Here is a 22153-nt window from a genome sequence, read left to right on the forward strand (position 1 = left end):
CCCCCCCACCCCTAACAAATTAACCCAAACCCTCCTTACGTCTCTCTCCTGGTGGTTCCTCTCTCTTCCTGGTCCCTTGTTTACGAAGTCTGTTGTCTGTCTCTGAGGGGCGATGCACGTCGTAGTGAGGAAACGGAAGAGCCTCTGTTTCCTCACAACGACGTGTATCGCCCAAATTGTTTTTTTCACAACGCGTGTGCATTTACCATACATGCCTGTACAACGTAATTCGCTGTAAAGGCATGCGTGGTAAATGCACACAGGTTGTTAAAAAATGCGGAGTGATGGTATGCGGGGTCAAAGTCCTCGCAGAGTAATGGTATGCGGGGTCAAAGACCATGTAAAAAAAGTTTTGTTGTAAACGTGGAGAACCCCCAGGGACACCAGACCTACTCGCGACTAGCCAAGGTCAGACTGGCATCTGGGTTGACAGATCAGTGTGTGCACTGTTTTATAGCAGTTTGAGGGCCTATTTTATGGACAGTGGACCATTTTTCTAAATGCTGATTACCTTGATATTAAAACAAACATCACCTGCAGCAAACATAAATGCATGCAGTTTCTTGTACCTTGCAAAACACTAATTGAGTGTGTCTTTGCAAGTTCAAAACTGGTCTGATTTGTAAATGAGGGTCACTTTTTTCGCTAATGGAGGCCACATTTATTTTGGTGCCCGAGCCTTTTTTTTGTTTTTGTCCCAGTCCACTGTGTTTTTGACCACTCTTCAGGCCCATGTACCCGCCAGTTACACCACAACCGTTACAATAGGCCCCTTCCCCGTCCTTTTATCATGTGCTTGTTGTAGGTGGTAACTGGAAGCCGATTTGGGGCTTTTATTTCCTCCCAAGAAGGGAAGCTAAAACAAGCAGAACTAGACCTGACACACCCGGGCTCTCGTGTTATTCTCCATTCCAGGTGAACTAACTTGTAAAACTTGTATTCAAGTGTGAAATACCTGCCAGAATCAGAGATTGCACCCCCAGTGTGCTTACACCTAAATTCGTAATGAGGACGCTAGTTTCAAATTACACAGATTATGATCAATAATGTATTTTGGCATCTGAACTATGGATGGAAGTACATACACTGTATCCACCAGGTATTACAAAGAAGACAGTTGATGCGCAATGGCAAAGAAGTTTTAACTGTTTCACATTAAAAAAAAGGTCCACAGAAGGATTGTGCTCATTGTTGCAAATTGCTTTGAGACTACGCAAAGCACACATTTACTCAGACGATTCAACACCACTCAAAATATAGGAAGACGGTTTTATCAATTCTATTACAGGACCGGAGGCTTCGGCTTATGCTTTCTCTTTCTTTACTGTAAATATTCAGCAGCCAATGAAAAAATGTTTAATACCTACAATAAACTACATTTCCCACAATGCCATGGTGCAACACCACCAACCATAGAGTCTGTGTCCTATAAGTAGGCTCTTCAGCACCACTACTTCCTCTTTCTTTGCTGCTTGCAGCAGAGTTAAGTACTCATACATTACTACTTTTATCATGACATCTGATTTCTGTATGGGTTTACCTTGATAATTCTGACGTGTATTTATTTACATGTGTTTAATTAAGCGTACTCAACTTTGTACTTGACTGACGGTCGAGTGCGATCAGCTGGTCGTGGGCACTCCTGCGTATGCACGTTGCTGCAGTAGTCTCTTGTTGTGCTGCGAGTAGTGTTGCGCTTCGGTTGGCAGTGAGCGCGGTCAATGCGAAACCCGCATATCGGCTCGCCTCCGCTAGGTTGCCCCAGTTTCCCTCATTTTTCCTTTCAAGTCCGCATCCTGAACGCGTTAACCGCGGTGCTTTCCCTGATTGGGCCCGCGCACATTACGGAGTGCAGGACATCACATAGCCCAATTGGGCTGATTTTGGGCTCCGCGACTCCCAACAAGTGAAATTCCCTTCTTTTAATGCGGTATGCAGTCACGAGAGTTTCCTGTCTGGGTGCTCCTACACCGATCCTAGGCTGCAATAATCTGGAAGACCCAAGTTGGGTACAGGCTTTTTCAAATTAACCACTGGCTCTCTTTACACCCTAAAAGGGGCTGGAATAATTTTTTGATTACAGCGGGCTGAGGAGCAAGCTTTTGTCTTATAGTTCAATGTGGGCGGCTCCCCTCTCTACAGATTCTTTGGAATTTTGGCTTGGCATTCCTTATCACTATACTTAATAACTAATTAAATTCCCAGCATAGAAGATTGGGCCACGCTCGAGAAGGACAAATATGACTATTATGAAGAACTACAGGGTCCTTTCCTGGAGGACAAATTGGTGGATGCCTTAGATGCATCAGTGCAACAATCAGTGAATGTGGCCATTGAGTCAGTTGTCCCCCAGACAGTAAACCAAGCTCTGGCAGCCGCTCTCAAGCCCATAACTGCCCAATTCGAAAATTTTGCGAAGATGCATGGTCTACAATTCCCTGACGCTGCAGGCTCAGCGCTGAATTCCTCGGATGGGAATTCCAAAAGTAGAGGCAAGTTACGACATGGCCGCATGCGCAGGCACTAGCGCAACTGCCCCAGGCCTCCTCTGGGGATCATCAATACTCTGCCCCTGCAGTAACGCCTCCTGCGCCCAGCAAAGCTCAGGATGCTGATACGGGTACTGATACAGACGCTACCAGCCACAACTCCCCTCCTAGAAAGAAGAAGGCAAAGAAGGAGCATCTGAACCTGCCTGCTCCGATCATTTCCAGTTCACAAATCCTTTTGACTTTAACCCCCAAGACATTGTCCATCCGAGATCTTCTGACTGGGCTCCAGCCGCGGAGGTGTCCGATTACTTCCACTAAAGCCTCTGCAAACATTTTGACAAAGAGGTCCGTAACAGGCTAAGATCAGAATGTCCACGGCCCGATATTTCGGATAAGGTAGCTGACACCCCGGATATCAACCTCCAACAAGCTGGCGTTGCTAAAGAAGTTCACCAAAGACCCAAAAAAGGGCATAGACCAAGCTTGGCACGGTTGCCAGGACAAGCTCCTGGACATCACTGGCCCCCTGGCAAAAATTATTGAGATGGCGTTAGTGGCCAAGGACACAGGTGCCCCTATGGACCCAGACATATTGGCAGGATGGACCCAATGCGCTCTTTGCTTCTTGGGCAACGCAAATTGTGCCATTTCAACAGAAAGAAGAAAATCCTTATTGATGAGAATAGACACCAATCTCACTGAGCTAGCCTCCTCGGAGGCGGGTCCTTTAGCGGAAGGTCTCCTCTTTGGCAACAGATTTGTCAAGGACGTATCAAAGTACAACTGTACATTCACCGCACAAAGGCACAATCAAATATCAGTAGGGTATTAATCGGGCCTTTTTGGATGGGCCGGGCGAGGCATGGGGCGCTCGCAAGGCCGCCAATACTATCACGGCCCTCCCAGAGGTGGCTACGGTCGTGGAAGAGGGGACTAGTAAGACAACACCAGCGACAAGAAGATTTACCCGTTGTTTTTAAAACCGAGGTGGACAATGGGGAGACTTGCAACCCCAGATTACCACAGGTAAGGACACTAAATTTTTCCTTGTGTCCTCTGGGGGGGTCGTATCCGCAAATTTCTGTCCAATTGGACATCGATTACAAGGGATGCCTGGGTATAAAAAACAGTTCAGGGTTTTTGCATAGACTTCTTCTTCCAGACCCCAGTGCAAGAATTCCTTCCACCTCAGCTGTTTTTTTCCCAACAAGACAACGATTTGATAGATTTAGAAATAGGAGACATTCTGCAGAAACATGCATTGGCATTCTGCGACAGCGGTTACCGGGGTTTCTGCAGCAATGTCTTCCAGTTGCAGAAGAGAGGTGGTGGTCATAGACTGGTCCTCAACCTGAAATAGTTCAATCACTTTGTCCATTACAAGCATTTCAAAATGGAGGGGATTCATCTGTTGACTGACATTTTGAGGCAAGGAGATTGGATGGTCCACCTGGACCTCAAAGACGCATACTTAACCTTGCCGATCTTTCCTTCGCACCTGCGAGTCCTATAATTCCGGTGGAAGGACAAATAGCTGGAATACTTGGTCCTACTTTTCGGTCTCTCTTCGGCTTATTGGTGTTTCACCAAGTTGATGAAACAGTGGCCACTCGACTCAGGGAACAAGGCATTCACCTAATAATATACTTAGACAATATACTCATCATGGCCACATCCTTCTCCCTAGCATTCTATCATCTTCTGACGTCTATATCTCTGTTAGAGAAGCTCGGCTTTGTGATAAACGTATCCAAGTCAGTTCTGTACCCGACTCAATTGATAGAGTTCCTGGAATTTGAAATCAATTCCCTAACGGCCCAACTGCAACTGCTCAAGTCCAAGTTACGAGACTTGAAGAAAGAGTGGAAGAAAACTCGATCCAAACAGGTCATGTCCTAATGAGCAATAGCACCTATAGTGGGTCTTCTGGCAGCCTCTGTCTTCTTTTAACATGACAGAAGAACCAAATCTCAAGGCATCAAAGCAAAACGAAGACATAGGCATCCTGTAGATCCATTAAAAACAGTCCCAGCTTTGAGGAGAGGCTCTATAAAGAGAAAATTGAAGTCATCTGCAAGGAAATGGCTTCTCTTTTATAACTGCGTTCTAGGGATCACTCAGTGCCAGAAGGGGATTTACACTTATGCCCACCTTGTACTGAGAGAATGGACTGCTATAAGAGTAAATGTAAAGATGGGTTCTAAGGCTGAGGCCACAGTGTATGTTCACCTAAGCATGAGTTCTGGCACAAGCACCAGTCGTATCCAAAATGTGACAAACCTTAAACATCATTTGAAGAGACAAGGAAATGAAGAGTAAAGGTGGCCCTTGCTCCCTGTACGTATAGAGATCTATGCGTGGTAAACGCCAGACAGAGGCGGAAAAAACTTTGTATATACTTGATTTAAGCCGTCTACTCATAGAACTACAAAGGTCTGAAGCTAAGGGAGTAACTGATTACTGGGAAATAACTGGCTGACATTAACTAGAAAATGGTTACTAATCTCCTAAATATCATGTTCTACCTATCAGAATTTGGTAACAAGGTGTCGCTCTAACACCTGGATGTTTGACAAGCAAAGGAATTTCCTTTAGCTTTTAAGTAGGTTATTAGCAGTACTGATTTAAGTTTACAAAAAGATGTACTGTCTGATCATTTTTGGGCCCTACCATACATTAAACTCTGCACTTTAAATTAATCCACCTCAACAATGGGTAGCGAAGACAGCAACAGGAGAGTGAGGTAAATTTATTTTCTTTTTGGAACATTAGAGACCATACTGGAAGCAAAATACTGATACAGTTATAAGTGGTGGTACCATCCCAACATTTGTGATGCCAGTTTAAAGAGATTGCAAAGTCCATCTTGGAAGATACTGTGATAGTGGTCACCTGGTAGTGTATAAAAAGCAACTCAAAATGTTAACAAAGTGATAATGTGAACTAATATATCTGGTGCCCCAGTGTACTAGTCAGAGCCCAACATGATGTCAAATGAAGAAAGACAGCGCTATAGAACACATTCCCAGGCTACCCACAAAGTAGGTTCAGAATGCGCTGAACAATCCAAGCATACAAACCCAGAAAGCTGACACAATGTTAAAGACTTCCTGATGAATGATTTAAGGCATGAATACTATTGTACAACCACAATACACTGCATTGAGTATGTGGAGTGGAAATGTGCTGGTGTTAGGCATTGAGCTACCTCTGTACAGAGCTCACAAAATGTTATGTCAAATCAACACAAGGGGCCTGAAAAATAAGGGGCTGACGTACTGGCTTCTCACAAATTAATTGAACTGTATGGGGGTACCACTTAAATAATGGCACGCCATACAAAAATAAATAAAAACATTCTCTCTTTTCTTGCTCTAGCTGATCACAGAGAGGAACCATGTCGGCCAAGGGAACCCTACAGTCTGTCCAGGTCTCTAGGCAAAAGAAAGCTGCAGCTACTTTCGTCCATTGCAAAATGGGAAATGGTTTGAATAATAACTACAGTGAAAACGCTGTGCTAACAAAACATACTGCTTTCAATTTCCTAATGGTAAAACAACTGTTACTGGTACACTATGTATGGGGAAGAGGGGCCACCATTTACCAGCTAACCAATACCAAAGACAAAGTCTACTGGGGGAAGGGGGGTCACCTGAAAGAATGTTGTTCATTCAAAAACACATTCTTTCAACCCAGATATGTAAGGCATAAGGGAGGAGGACAAGGACAAAACATATTCAGACTGGACAAATAAGCCAATGTGAAAAGGAACACGAAGGCAGGGCAGGTTCCTCTGAGCAGAAAAATGAGAGTAGGTGGACAAAGTGAAATAGCAACAAAGGTGTGTGGTCTGAGATGGCATGTACGCAATCAGTGATGGTGCCTAGTTGCCATTACAATGCAGTTCTGTTCCCACCCATGCCGGGAGGAGACATTGCACACATAAAGATGACTGAGGGCTGTAGATGCAAAATGAGCATTAGACTCACAAAACTTTTGGAACTAACTACAAACAGCTTTATAATCCATTCAGCATCCCAATATCTTACAGAGGTATCTAAACCTTTTCTTAAAACACTATGAACAGCTGAACAATTTAGAAGCCTAGGGTCTCAGTTCAAGTGACCTTTACTGCAGGTAGTGTTCCACCTGTCAGAATATAGGTAACTGAAGTATTCTTCTGCAAAACAGAGTGTATATCACACAGCCAAGAAGGCATAAGATTACTCAATGAATAAATTGATGGGAGGTTATGTTTATGTCTAACAGGAATCACAGCATTTGGGGTGTGCCCAAATAACCCCACTATACCTGGGTGTGAGAAGTTGGCCTGGAATATGCTGGTCACTAGTTAAAGTGGCCACCTTGCACCAGTACAATTCGACTCTTATGGTAGATATGTTTAAGACAAGAAAGCTATCCTAGTGGTAGCTGTGTAGAGCAGCCTTCAGGCTAAGTCTTTAGAGGAATGTAAAGCAGCTTGTTTTACCTTATAATCTGTTGAATCACTAAATGAAAGGACACCACACAGGTATATATATAAAATATATATGTATTTATTACTAACAACTCTCTGCTAATCTCTTTATGGAGATTAGAAGTCAGGAACATAGGCACAAAACAACATTTCACAACAAGTTACGGACAAATATGGCTGGGGCCCTAGGGGCGTACCAGACCATATACTAAAAAAGAGACTTAGGAATATCGACATGCGAGGGGACAAGGCCTAGGGCCTTCAGAAGCACTGGGGCCTCACTAATCCACCCAAGGCAGATAAGTAAAGTTCCCACGGGAGACGCATGCAGTGTGAGAACAGAGCCGCGGATCCCAATTGACTTCAATGGAGAAAGTCGCAGTTGGAATTTTAAAGTTTTAGGATACTTCGGGAACGTCTACAAGCAAGTCACTTACAGGGTAAGTAATTCTAGAGCCAACACACACAGGAGCACCGTAGTGCTGGAGTTACCTCACCCAGGGAAGCCGGGTGCATAGGTGTCTTTTGGTGTCGGGTCGCGGCGTCATTTTCAATCGGAGCAAAAGAAGACTTGCTGCTTGTGAAGACGGGAGAAGTGTCCGGTGGAATCCAAGGCTGGATTCAGAAGAAGGAAGACCTGAAAGCAGAGGAGACAGTGTTCAAAGTCACTTGGCAGTGACCTGGGGGCAAGGAAGATGGATGCCCACAGTCATCGGGTGATTTCAGGTAATCACGGGTGTCTTGACTCTTCAGAAACGAGGTCCAGGAGCTGGATTCGGCGTGTCCCACGAAGTCTGCAGCTTACTGCGGTGTTGGTGACCAGATTGGAGCCAACAAGCCTTGGTAACCGCAAGTCTCGTGGAAAGTGTAAAAAGTCAGCGGTGAAGACCAGCAAGGTCTGAGGGACTCACCCAGCGAGGGTAAGTCCAGACAGGCCTGGAGCAACCAGGGGAGCCCTTGGGATTTGTAGAAAAGTCTTCAGGGGACCCACAAGCCAACCAGCAAGGGATCGCGAAGACGCCTCGGGAGGATTCACTCACCAGGAGCACACGGTCACTCGGGACGAGGTAGGCCTCTGATCATCGGAGGAAATCCTGTTGGAGGCTTGGACCACACGTGGTCCAATGCACAAGTTCGTAGAATGTCATGAAGGGGTTGCACTCGAAAATAGTGCCCGGTACCCAGGTGGTGCAGTTCCTCGTCACTCGTGGGGTCCACTTGCCTCAGCGTCGATGGGGACTCACGATCGCCTTGGAGAAGTCAGGAAATCCACTTCCGGGGCTGCAGGGAGTTTGGACTCCGGCGTGAGCGGTAAAGTTTGCGACCGTTGATTTAAAGTTTTGGTGCCTGCCAAGCAGGGGAGTCACTCCTTGACTCCAAGGGAGATTCTTCAGTCTTTCAAAGGTTGTGGAACGTCGAAGGTCCAGGATTCTTCTTCAGAGCGTCATCCAGGGATATCTAGTTTTCAATGGCAAGGGTTCCCTAACTTATACTACAAGGAAGGGAGGGAATAGCTCTATGACCCCTCCTATGGGAGGGTCAGGGGAGTGGGTGGCTACACCCACTTCACTTTGTCCAGTTTCGCGCCAGAGCAGGGGCAGGTAGCCCCTGAACCAGTTTGAGCTGGCATATGCACAGAGGAGCCTACTGCTCCCCCAGTGCAGGACTTCAAAGCACTCTAGGAGTGCACCCACCCAGCCCCAATACACTAAACCCTGTCTGGGAGGTGGTTACACCTCCCTGTGACAGGATGGCTATTGTTGGGCCTCCTCCACTGCGAGTTTCGGTCAGCAGCAGGAGGGCAGCCCAGTGTCTGTGACTAGTGGCATCCATTTTGTCATGCCAGGGCTCTTCAGGATTCTACCGTGTTTCCACAGTGGGTACATGTCTATCCCTCTAGAAGGGTGGGGTCATACTCCCACACCAGTTACTGGTGTGGGGGTATGATTCCAAAGCGTTTGACACCAAACACAACATGTCTTGATGCTGCCATCCCAGAGTTAGCATTTACCGCGAGGTTATAATGCACTTAAGAGTATATGGTTTAACCGCATCCACAAACAGCCACAGAGTATGGACTCTGAGAGCTGTAGAGGGGCCCTGCTCAGGCAGAGGCACCCCCTCACATGGAAACCAAGCACCCTGCCCTTAGGATTGATAGGGCCTGCCTTAGGGGTGACTGATAGTTTTATATGTGCGTGTAAGAAGAGATATAGGGAACCTATATCTCAGTGAGGAGTGCTAACATTACCTCACCCAGGCTGCAGTAGCAGGCCTGTGGTGTCAGGTTTAGTCTGCTTCCCAGGGGTGGCATAATACATGCTTCAGCCCCTGGTAGGCCTGTGAAGTACCTATGCCCTTGGTACCTAAGGTACCATATACTAGGGGCTCACAAGGGACCACAGTATCCAATCACTAGTGCACCTAATGTGCACACCATGTCGTTTAAGGGAGTAAACAGATAGGCTGGGGTCCTGGATAGCAGGATCCCAGTCAGACTAGTCAAAAACCATCAAAACCCCAGAAAAAAAGTGGGGGCAACCATGTAGTCAGATTCCACCTTCCTACACTGGGCATGAAATAGGCTAAACTTAAATATGGTATATTGTGTGAAAAGATCAAACATAGGTTTGTACCGCAAGGAGTACTTGAATTAGTCACTGGTATATAAATATGATTTTAAAGTATACAATTTATTTACTTAATGATGGTGTTATAATCTTCACTCTCAACATTAATTACCTGGAGTATGAATTACAACCAAACACGAAGAAAAAAAAAAAGAAAATAATCCCCAAAGTTTAAACACAAAAATTGTGACAATTACAAAACAAACACTTTTGCTTCAATCTTCCAGTTGCATTACGCCAAACAATGTGACACCGATTACGATGAGTGTTGGACAGCCTCCGAACTCAAGTTGGAGGCTTTCGGACACTCATCATCGGTTTCAATTCTGACCGGCTGATTATGATATAGCCGTTCGGAATTGAAACTGGCTGGTTATTCTGGCTGGCTTCCGACGGGCTCCGGGAGCCCGTCTGCTAGTTGGAGACAAGCCCGTAATCCAAATTTAAGGCCTTTCCGCCTTTTGGATTATGATGCACGGTTTCTGGCAGGGTTTCCATGCCGGCCTTTTCAACATGGAAACCCCATCGGAAAGCATGTTTGAGGAAGCCTAGCGGGATCCCCTTCTGTTTTCAGCCTCCGCTTGAAGGCTGAGGGTGTGCCATAGGTGCCCCCTTGCTGATCCTAGCACCTTGTGGCAGGCAACTTGAGGTTCCTGCCACGGGGTGCAGGAATCAACAAAGACTTCCATTCCTCTATTGGAGCATGTGTTATGGCCGGGTTACGGACGTAACACAAGCTCCCGTAGAGTAATGGGAGTATGCGACTGCACCATGTGCGGTAGCATCGTGATTAGGAGGTCGGGACCGCCAATCGACGGTCGGTCCCATTTCCGCAGCATCGAAATATGCCCTTGTACTACTTATTTACTGTGCAGTCCACATAGGAGGTAGTGCTTAAAATGGTGTCACATATTGAGTATATGTCCATAAAGTTATTTAGTATATTCAAGATTGGATGACTCCTCCAAAGTATGATGTCTATACGTGCTGGCCTCTCGTTAGTGGAAGAAGGAAGTACCTATTGATTAGATAATATATACAATGTAAAAAAATCATTGTAGGTGCTATACATAAACTTGCACCTTGGTGTAAAACCGGGGATGGGTACCTTAAAGTATAGTCCAAGCAGAGCCAAATATAAAAGTTAAAAAGTTGTCTCCGGATTGTTCTCACGTCTCTTTTACAGTTAAATGCCAGATTATAGTGGTAAAAATGTGCCACTAATGGGATTCTAATCTGTTGACTACAGTGCCTCTTTTGTTAAGCAAGTGCAAAGTGCTCGTCCATGCTGGAATACCAACGTGCAAGTTTATGTATAGCACCTGCAAATTAATTTTTTTAATATTGTATATATTATCTGAGCAATAGGTACTTCCTTCTTCCAAAGTCCTGATGAGGCCCACACTAACGAGAAGCCGAAACGCGTCAACGTTTTCCTTCAGAGGAGTCAGCCAAACTTGAATACACCAAATAACTTTATGGACACATACTTAATAGACTGAGGATGCTGAGAGTGAAGATTATTATGCCATCATTAAGTAAATAAATTGTATACTTTAAAATCATACTTATATACCTGTAACTAATTCAAGTATTCATTCTGGTACTAACGTATGTATGATCGTTTACCACATTATACCATATTTCTGTGTGGTCTAACAGGAATCACAGAGCATAAGCATAAGCCCCAACATAGGCCTGCATGAAGTTAATAGAGGTTGTCAAACAGCAGACAGAGGGCAGGAGCGGGTAATTCCGAAATTACTTGAAAGGGCCTGCGAGTACAAACAATACATTACAAAGATATAAAAAAGAAGAATATGTCTACATACAGCAACAACACAGGAACAAATAAAGTACATTTTTGCTTTAAAGTATGCTGAGATTATAATACTCACAAGTTATTACAATTTGATGTTTCTCCAGATCCTTATTTTCTAGATCTTCCTGTTCTAGCATTAGCAATGCCAGTTTACTCAACAGTGTTGAAGTACAGAGGTGACTTGGCAGTCTGGCTGTTGAAGTTGATATAAAAGCTTCTCCAGGTACCATTCTATTCAAGCTTAGTCTTCCATCCAGGAGTGGCTTGTTTAACCACTGAAAGCACAAGAGTAAACCTTACATGTTAAATAGAATGGCATATTGTAGTAACTAATCATTCACAGATCTGATGTTGTGTTATGAATTGCTGGTGAGATATAAGCCTCAATCAGAAGTGCCTCGTGTTAATCTCCATTATTTCCCTGTCCTGCAATTACTGCTACGAAGTGGTCCCAGTAAATCCAGGGCTGAGAAATACCAAGTGACTGGTAGTTTTGGGTGAAAAACAAGTAGGAATAGGTACTCCTACATGTTTCACATAGAGATTTTCAGCAGCTGAAATCTCCCTGTGAAGAGCAAAAAAACTTCTAGTTCAAGAGGGCTGAGTAATTAAATTCAGATGCCACTCATATTGCAGGCCTTAGTGTATCAGAAACAGGTGAGGCAGAATCAGTTTCCTTCACAGGAAATTTAAACGAAAACAAAATGTGCCTACTTACACATGAAAATAATTTTGCCACAATCTGTAATCCTCAGATTTTATCATTGAAGGTAAAGTCACACTTTGCTTTCTGCTCCATCGGCAAAGGGACCAATATTTGCTGTATGTAGGAGCAGTCAGACCCTCAACACACACAGTGCACTGGTGGCTGACTAACAAAGCCCTACTCTAGAACCAAAGTGACTGTCATTCTGCGGTAAGTAATGTGTCGGCTCAAGGCAGTTCACAGAAGGTCATTAACGTCACCCATTATTGGCAAAGAAGCAGTATAAGTAGACTCCAGACTATACACCACTAAAATAGAAAGGATATGCACACAACATCTTGAACATACATGCTAAAAGCGTAGGTATTTTAATTTTAGTGTTCTCATCTGAGGGCAAACTTTATCACAATTGGGGAATCAACCTAAGTTAACCAAGACATCCATAAAGTCAGAGTTAAACAAATAGAATAGTAAATGCAACCATGCATAAGAAAACAAGACATACTTCCATAAATGGTCAATCTAAAAACTCTGATTATAATTCAAGGGAAACCATTTCAGCCATATACCTCATAATGTCCAGCTAAAGCAAACGAAATTACTTTTCTGTGATGCAACTCTACAGAAAAATGGTAGCTAAACACTTACTATGATATGCAGGACACAGCATACAGGCTGAATACAGCTACTCAGAATATAGTGTCTGGAGTTCAACCTAAACGTTTTCAAAACTTATTTTTAGGGAAAAGACACTGATAAATCAATGCTCCAGAATCCAGATAATATTATAAAAAGCCCATTTACCTTAGCGCTTGCATTGTCACTGCAATTGCCTGATTTTGTTTTTTACATTTAGACTAGTCAATAAATGTAATAAAATACACTGAACTTTATGTAATTTATACTCCACAGATTTTAATTCAGAGACCAATAATCATATGAATCAATTTGAGTCATACTGAAAAGAAATTTCACAGCTATTAGAAAGAGAGCTCAAGTCAAATATTGACAATTTCGGTCACTTGCAATGGACACTTTCTGTGCTACGGCATTTCAGGCAAAAAAGAAAATACTTTATAGTAAAGAATTGACTGGTTTACACAAAGATGTAGACTAGGTAAAAAAAAAACAACAATAGCAAGAAAATAAATAATTCATTTTGTGATAGCCAAGAGATAGGCACATGGTTGGATTTAGATTTAGAAGCATTCTATCCATATAACTCAAAGAGTGGGAAGGAGGGATAAAGTATTTCCAGCAAGTGGAAAGCAAAGGTCTGCCTAAAAAAATTGGTTGTATAAGAAAATAGCAAAACCGCTAATCACAACAGAACAAAACAGAAACGTCATGTTGGATGAAAAATGACCAGGTGTCTGAAATGTTCCTCAAAAGACTTGGTAAGACGCTGTACACACATCGCCTGATGTGATACAAATTACTTTCACAAATTACATATATTGCGTACCATGTCCAACTAAGTCCTGTTGTAGTAGGAATAATAATAGAAGGGCAAAAGTAGCAGTATGAGTAAGTATAATGAGGAGTAGGTATAGGTGTAAATAGGAGTAGACACATGTATAAGAAGGAATAAGGGTAGGAATAAGTATGGGTAAGCAGGAAAAGGAGAAAGGAGTAACAAAGCTGATACCCAGCACTGACCCCATTTTAAACGAGAGAGCAGCTGAATATTAGGAATGCTTTCAAAAGAGCAGAGCTATGCCTAATGTGTTCACCACATGGAACAAAACCAACACCGGTAAGGGTACACAACACTGGGAGCAAAATAAAGTAATAAAACCATATTTGCATCTCGTTCATCTGCTCACCAAACCAGAAAGAGACCTAACATTTATTATTTTACGCAAACAATGAAATATTTAGTGCCATTTCTATTTCTGGGTCAAATACTCATCACTACACACTGAGATGAAAAGTGCAGTGCAGAAGAAAAACGAACATGACATATGGGATCTGCAATGCATCCGGTCCTGAACTCAAAATCAGTATCGTTTACAGTACTCATTAGAAATGGACTCCATACTTTACACAAATATGCACAAGGATATTGCATGGATGCTCTTCTGCACAGTGCTGATTCCTTTTGAATTGTGAGTGCAGTTGAATTTTGTGATTGCTTTAAAAAGACCAGAGCACTGTCTAAAGATATTCACTGAAAGACACAAATCCAGCATCATTCGCAGTTAGCAGAAAGAAAAGAATGCTGTCTTGAAAAAAGTATCTCTGCATCAGCATCATGGTACTTCCCAATGTGGAAACAAAACAACTATCTTCAAAGCAGAGTATCTGGTCCTCGTTCAAAATCCTCAATGTGCAGCTAGGAGAATAGCGTGATGTTTACATGTGTTTACTACTCACCATGAGGAAAGCACAGTTAAAAATACTCTGCAATGGAAGCAAAATAATGGAAAAATACTCCAAAGACTCAAAGCATGCCCTTCATGTACAGCTCATTGTTTGTACACAAGGGCCAACGGCACCACCATCCAAGCAGGATGTGGCGGGAATGACGGTGGCAGCTCAGATGAGAATAAGACATTTTAAGTCTCTGTGCAGCTGTGACGAAGGCACAGAAAAGAGAAACACAACCTGAAAAGGCAGTTTTCCCTGTCGAAGCAAACAAAACTTGAATAACAAAAAATATATATATTTAAGGTATGAACTATATCTATATGTAAACGGACTCATTAAGTCACATTTTTCAATCGAACCATTTATTCCACATTTGACATGCAAAATATTATAGTGTATTTGAAGATTTATTAAGGTCATACATCCAATGCTTGCTTATCATATAGAATGTGATGCGTTTAGGGGGAAAGCTGACCTTTTAAGATGGCTTCCGCATTCAAGCAAATGTTCCCGTACCTGAGAACAATAACTACCTTACTATGCAATGGAAACACTTCATGGAGAAGGACTTGTACACCAAATAACCAATCACATGAAGGTAAGAGCGAAATAATCTTCTGCTTTAAGTAAGAAATGTGATTAACACTTTCTTTAAAAAATAGTTGAAAGATGCTGCCTCAACAACACAATGTCTGAAGGGAGTCATCAAAAGCCCCTCAGAATGGATCGCTGCACTTAAAACTGAGAAGCAAACACATGCTCTTGGGTAAATAAATATATGAAATATGAATGGCCAGTCTATATTTTTTAATCATAAATGATCAGCATCCAAGGATATAAAGGCCAGAGCCAGGGAAAACACTCCTTTGCCAAATGAAACATCAGCATACTTTATTCTAATACTCGATTGTCTACTATACTTCACTAATCTGATGAATGATGACAAAGGTTGGACCTCACACCCTGCAACACTCACATCTTCGTAGCTCTGGCTGACCTTACTTCCTTACACTAGTAATGCAATCAAGGGTTCACAACAACTATTTTTGTAACTGCACAATGATCTATTCATTAAAAAATGTAGATATTTAGATCACGGCTTTAGCAGCTGCTTACCTGGATGGAAAGAGACTGCCGCATTGTCTGCCATTCACAATCACTTGGGTAAAGATGATCCAAAAACACTTGCAGAAAACGACAAGATAGTTCACCAGCATTCAGGATCTTACTTAGCAAGTCACTTACAGCAGACAGCAAAACTTGAAGGCTATGAAGAAAATTCACAGATATCAAGCAGAAACAAAATAATACATTTGCAAATTAAGGAATAAATGCGCATATGCCTCTATCGTTTCTTAAAGGACAAGTAAGTGATGCAACAAAAAAAGATATATTTAAATAGAAAATTACAAATTCTATAAGTTAGGTTTGACAGTTGTTATGCAAATAAACAAAAGGGTACTTAGTATTTTCAAAATTAATTGACCTAATACGAGTTAGAGAGGTAAGAATAGATTCCCAAAAAATCACACATGATAAGGCTCAGAATTTCAGAAAACGTTATGTTAGTGAGAGATGGTGAAGAAATTAGTTATTCACCTGTAACTTCAATTCTCCAATAATGGTATCCTTTATATATTCACATATCATTCCCCGTCATCAGGCTTGTAATTTCCGGTACATAGCAGTGTACAGTGTTAAAATGGCCATAAGCCTAAAATAATGTGTTCTATTTAGTAGCGCATCCACCTCCGTTGAAAGAATCCAAACATCAGCCAATGAGGTGGAAGCCTAAGCTCTCCTACTCTCTCTAAAGGCCACCATAGCTCAGATTTCAAAGCACAAGTGTGAACAGAGTATACATAATGAATGAGCCTCTGACAGGGGAGGAGGGAGGGTTGTATGTGAATATAAAAGATATCAATGCTGGAGAACTGGAGTTACAGGTAAGTAACCAATTTCTTCTCCAACACTGGAACTCTTATATATTCACAGGCATGAATCACAATAGCAAGCAGTATACATTATAATATGTAATAAAAGAGGAAGCAGGCTCACCTTTATCGAAACATGCTTCTAAGGACTGCCTGTTCAACTGCAGCGTCAGCTTTTGCTCCCACATCAAGACAGCAATGGTTCGTGGACATGTGCCTGTTCTTCCAAGTGGCTGCATTGGAGATGTCTTTCAAAGGGACCGCAGCATAGACTGCCGCAGTTGATGTCATCCTCCATGTGGAATGTGCACTTACTCTTCCTGGAGTAGACGCTTGGCCTTGGCATGACAGAAGGTAATACAGGCTGCGAGCCAATGAGCTATCCCCTGTTTGGACAGGGGATGGCCTGTGCTTGGCTGGCCGAAAGACAAAAACAACTGGTCTTTGTCTATGTAGAATCTGAGGCATCTACTCAAGTCGAGAGCATGTAAGAATCTTACTGCTGACGTAGATGGATTTGGGAAGAAAGATCTGAGAATGACAGGTTCACATAAGTTAAAGTCAGTAGGAACCTCGGGTATGAACTTGGGATTGTTTCTAAAGATTACTTTGTCCTTTGTGAATCGGAGAAAAGGTTCCTTGATAGTGAACATTTGAATTTCTCTCACTCTCTGTGAAGATGTCACGGCCGGAAGAAGTGCTGTGTTCCATGAACCAAAATTTCAGATGTGCCTTATGTATCGGTTCAAAAGGAGGCAGCATCAACTGACTGAGGACAGTGTTTTAGGTCCCAAAGAACTGGAGGCTGACGAACAGGTGGGAACACTCTGGAGAGCCCTTTCATGAACTGAAAATGGTCAGGTACCATGCTGTCAAGTTCAGCGACGTGGGGTCGTTTTTGGAGAATCTCTCTGTGGTGTCTAGAAGTATTTCAGGATGCATCTTTAAATGTATGCATGGACGTGTTGATTGCTGAAGAAGATCGCTGTACCAGTGTTGGTATGGCCAAGCAGGAGCAATAAGGATTAGAGTACAATGATCTATCTACGCCTTTCTCAACACCCTGGGGATCAGGGGAAATCGAGGAAAAGCGTATGCAAAGATTATGGACCATCTGATCAAAAGGGCACTGTCCATTGTTCCTGGATGCCAAAACCTGCTGCCAAAGCACTGGCATTTGCTGTAGTCTGGATTGGCAAACAAATCGATTATTGGATGACCCCATAGACTACATTTATAATCCACCTGATCTTGGTGCAGTTCCCACTCGTAACACTCCAAAACTTGCTAAATGAGTATCTGCCTGATAGGTCTGGCAGCCTGGCAAGTGTTCCACAGCATGTCTACCTTGTGAGAAATGGCCCGGTTCTACAGCAGCAGAGCCTCTACTGAAGAGGGTCTGGACCGTGTTCCTCCTTCATTGTTCATGAGAATATAGACATGTTGTCTGTTCTAACTAGGACAGGTTTGATGAATACAGGCCCCAGCTAGGCCCGCAAATACAAGGGTCCGCCCTCCTGTAACGAAAGCTAGAAGGAAGTTGGCACGGAAACTGCAAATACAAAGACAGAGTTTATTAACCCTTAAGGGTGGTCCTACAACCTATACAACACTCTTCAGTATTGCATAGAGTAGCACAAAGAACTTGCGTACACAGTCCCCTTTTATACACAACAGAGGGGCTCATAAGTGGGTGGATACAACATGAGGCAAAGAGTATTACCTTTTATGGACATTTTCGATACAGAACCAATATGTGGGCGGAGCAACCAATTTCCTGAGCCCGCGAAAACATGGTCAAGCAAGGACTAACTGATAACAGATGTGGTCAAGTCTGGGCATGCGCCAGACGGACAAAGGAGCTATTTATAGACTGTTACTAGGCAGATTACAAGAACAACTAACACGAAGATAGGACTCTTCTCGTGCAGAGCACGTGGAGACATGACAATACAAAATGGAGTCCAGACATTAGGCAACACAAGAGGAAAGACATGTTTTAACTGGAGAGAATTCATGTCTTTAGTGAATGCTTAATCATATCGCCATTTTAGTTTTCAACAGACGACCCTTTCAGCATTTACTGAAGACATTCGGCTTATTAGGATAATCATCATATGTCAATTTTCATCATCTCTTCCACCTCTTTGGTTAAATGCTTCTGATAGGTGACATTGGAAATAGCTTTCTTATCAGGAAAACAGAATGACACACATAGAGAACAGAGTAAAGGACCACACTGGACACAAATGCAGCAGGAAAACAGAATTGCCACGATAATGCAGAGACCAGTTAAAACCTTCCATCCCCATGCAGTGATCAATGCCCAAAACCATCCAGAAAAGGTCCAAGTGCCGTTTTCTGTATGAATCTCAGCAGCGATTTTATGCAATTTATTAATAGCATTATAGACTGATGGGGTATGATCAGGAATAAACACACAGCAACTACTTCCGATAATTTTACATGCTCCACCTCTATCAGCTAGCATAACATCTAATACCATACGATTCTGTAATGCAACAATTCTAGTAATTTGTAATTCCTCCGTAAGATTCCCAAGAGCAGCAGCGGTTTGATTCGTCACAGCCTCTACAACTCTCGTTAACCTTCGAACCTTCCTACTATTTAGGGCAGCTCCAACAAAGAAAAACAATCCTAAGTTAAAATCAACATACTGCTGTAAGCTAGTATCAGTTTGATCAACATCATCAATAGATAGAGTACGTTTATATCTATTTACAGTTACATTGTTCAATAATTTCAAATCTTTATGATAAGATGCAGGTGCTAAAAATACAGGAGGTAATAAGAACGCTACATAACATACTCCGGACCAGCCGGCTGCCAAACGATAATAACCCTTATTCCCATATACAAAGTATGTATTATGGGAGGCTAAGAAAGTACTATTATTTAGACCATCTATGTTCAAAACAATAATACAGTCACTAACACCAACTGGAATATAACCCACACTCTGGACACACAGGTCCGCTTGTGCTACTTGAATCACAAATTTTTCTTTCCCTTCTGTGTCTCTAGTGTTCGTGAAAATGTAGGGGATCGATTCATTGTCTGGTCGATATTCTTCCCATTCCCATATTGTCCCATTCGCTTGTGGATAGCCTTCTTTATCCTGATGACATTCCTTATTAAGTCTGAAAAGTAATCGTCCCACTGTAGGTTTCCGTGTGGCAAAAAGCAAAGTGTACCATGCTCTACACGAGCCATTATGAGAGAAAGGAAGAGGTATAAACGGCGTTCCTCCTTTCTTCTGATGAGCTGGCATCATACCGCATATCCAACAGTTCGTAGCATTTGTAGCAACATGGGTATGATGCAACATCTGGATGAAAGTGTTATTCAAATAAGACTGGCGATGCTTCAGTTCTTGATACGGGAGGGTATAAAAGTAGTGCTCCTCAGGCACTGGAGTGGTCAAGACAAGCAACTCACGAGCAGGAGTCACGTCTTCGACAAACCATGTGGTTATACCAACAATAGCTACACTGATAATAAAACTCGTCGCACAAACAATCTTCTTCTTTTCCATCTTGTAGTGAAAGTCAATATCTTCCTGAAACTAAAAGGTTGTCAGAACTCTTCCCCTTAGGCAGCCATTGATTTCTTCACCAGCAGGCCAAGACGGGTGTCGCTACACTAATGCAGGGCTGATCCCCCCCCCCCCCTTGCCACATTGGCTCTCCGTTTCACTAACCTAAGGGCCGTTCTGACAACGTCTTTGGATGCACAAAGAAAATCACTTCCTCGGTCTGAGATGATATCTTCCTCCTCCAGGAATGGATTGGTCCGGGAAGAGCTCCTCAGTGTCGTTCGGTTCCACAGCACGGCCTTTCTCCGCAGTCAAGATTTCTCGATGGTCGGTCAACACAGCAGGCTCCACCAATCCAGGCGGCACTTTACGACAGTGCAAGGAGTGGATCCAGTTCTTCCGATTGGAGACCCGCACAGCTGTCCTCGTTGCGAGCAAGACTTGCTCAGGACCAACCCATCTCGGCTCCAGACTGTTCGTCCTTTCGAACACCTTTATCATTACCTGATCACCAGGTCGGAGATTATGGCCTTCACCAGTGGACCGATCAGGGAGCGCCTCTCGAACCTGTTGATGAATAGAAACCAAATTATCCGTTAACTGTGCCATATAATCATTCATCATTACACAAGGTACATCATACAGTGATTTTGGTTTTGGTGGACCCCAAATATTCATTGGGCGTCCAAACACGATCTCGTAGGGTGTGAGACCGGTCCGAGAATGCGGTATCGATCTAATTGACAATAATGCCAGCGGTAAAGCATCTGGCCAAGTCAAAGAAGTCAAAGCTTGGATCTTCGCGATCTTAAGCTTCAGAGTACCATTATATTTCTCGACCAATCCCGCAGACTGAGGGTGAAACACTGCATGACATTTTTGGGTAATGCCTAGCCCTTTCAGGACATACTTGATAACGTCTGCTACGAAATGAGGTCCGTTATCACTCCACAACAATCTGCAAACACCATATCGAGGAAAGAACTCCTTCAATAGCATCTTGGCTGTAGTCATTGCAGTATTGTCTTTCGTAGGGTATGCCTCAACCCATTTGCTGAAGGCACAAACCACTACTAGAACATACTTCAGATTGTTACAGCGCTCAAGCTGGATGTAATCCATCTGCAAAACCTCAAAGGGTGCAGTGGGTGTTGCAAATCCTCCTGCTGGAGTTCGTGTACCCTTTCCTGGGTTATACCTCAGGCAAATCATGCAGGTCTGCACTACGCTCTTTGCCGTACTAGCAATCTCCGGATGCTCCCAAACTCGTGTGAGTAATTTGACAATTGCGGAAGCTCCGACATGCGCTAGTCCATGTGCCATCTGAACCATAGGTTGTACGAAGGCTGTGGGTAACTTCCACTTATCCATCTGCTTACTTCTCCAGCACCCTTCATCATCTAATTCTCCATCATTGGACCATTGCTCCCGTTCCTTATCGGAAGCAGTCCTCTGTATCTCCAGCACTTCCCTCCTAGCATCGTGCCATCTTTCTGTCTGTGACTTCACAACATACATTGCTGTAGCACCAGGCTGCATCGCAGTCTCTCGTGCCACCCGGTCTGCTAAAGCATTCCCTTCTCCAACTTTATCAACCACTTTCTTATGAGCACTACATTTGACTATAGCAATCTTCTTTGGATATGTTAATGCAGTCAAAAGGTTGTGAACTAACTCCCCATACATTATCTGTGCTCCATGTGACGTTAGAAACCCTCTCTCCTTCCAGAGTAGGCCGAAATCGTGCGCTACTCCGAAGGCATAGCGGCTATCTGTATAGACATTCACACACAATCCTGTACTGAGCTCACATGCTTGTGTTAATGCTATCAGTTCCGCTGCTTGAGCTGATTTCTGCGGTATGCGTGCTGTCTCCACTATTGTTTGTAATGTGGTAATTGCATACGCTGCTGAAGTCGTACCATCTGGTAGCTTCAGGCATGATCCGTCCACCCACAGTTCTCCATCTACATCTGTAAAGGGCGTATCCTGGAGATCAATACGACCCTTTGTCTGTTCCTCAGACAAAGGGTCGATACAATCATGTGCTTTCCGTGCTTCAGACTGAGTTTCCGGGAACGGCAACAATGTGGCTGGATTTAACGTTGCACATCTCTTTAACGTAATATGAGGAGCCAAAAGCGTCAACTCATATCCCGTTAAACG

General features: G+C 43.2%; 1 protein-coding gene across 1 annotated transcript in view; it reads right to left on the reverse strand.

The window, feature by feature from the left end:
- Positions 1-22153, reverse strand: part of LTN1 (listerin E3 ubiquitin protein ligase 1) — a 452785-nt gene that overhangs the window by 208637 nt on the left and 221995 nt on the right. Inside the window, exons 15-16 of the mRNA XM_085623083.1 lie at positions 15614-15764; positions 11498-11696 (exon numbers count right to left, since the gene is read on the reverse strand). Coding sequence (XP_085479209.1) covers positions 11498-11696; positions 15614-15764 — 350 coding nt within the window. The remainder of the gene's footprint in view (positions 1-11497; positions 11697-15613; positions 15765-22153) is intronic.

Source organism: Triturus cristatus, chromosome 8 (assembly GCF_964204655.1).
Source record: "Triturus cristatus chromosome 8, aTriCri1.1, whole genome shotgun sequence".
NCBI classification, from domain to species: domain Eukaryota; kingdom Metazoa; phylum Chordata; class Amphibia; order Caudata; family Salamandridae; genus Triturus; species Triturus cristatus.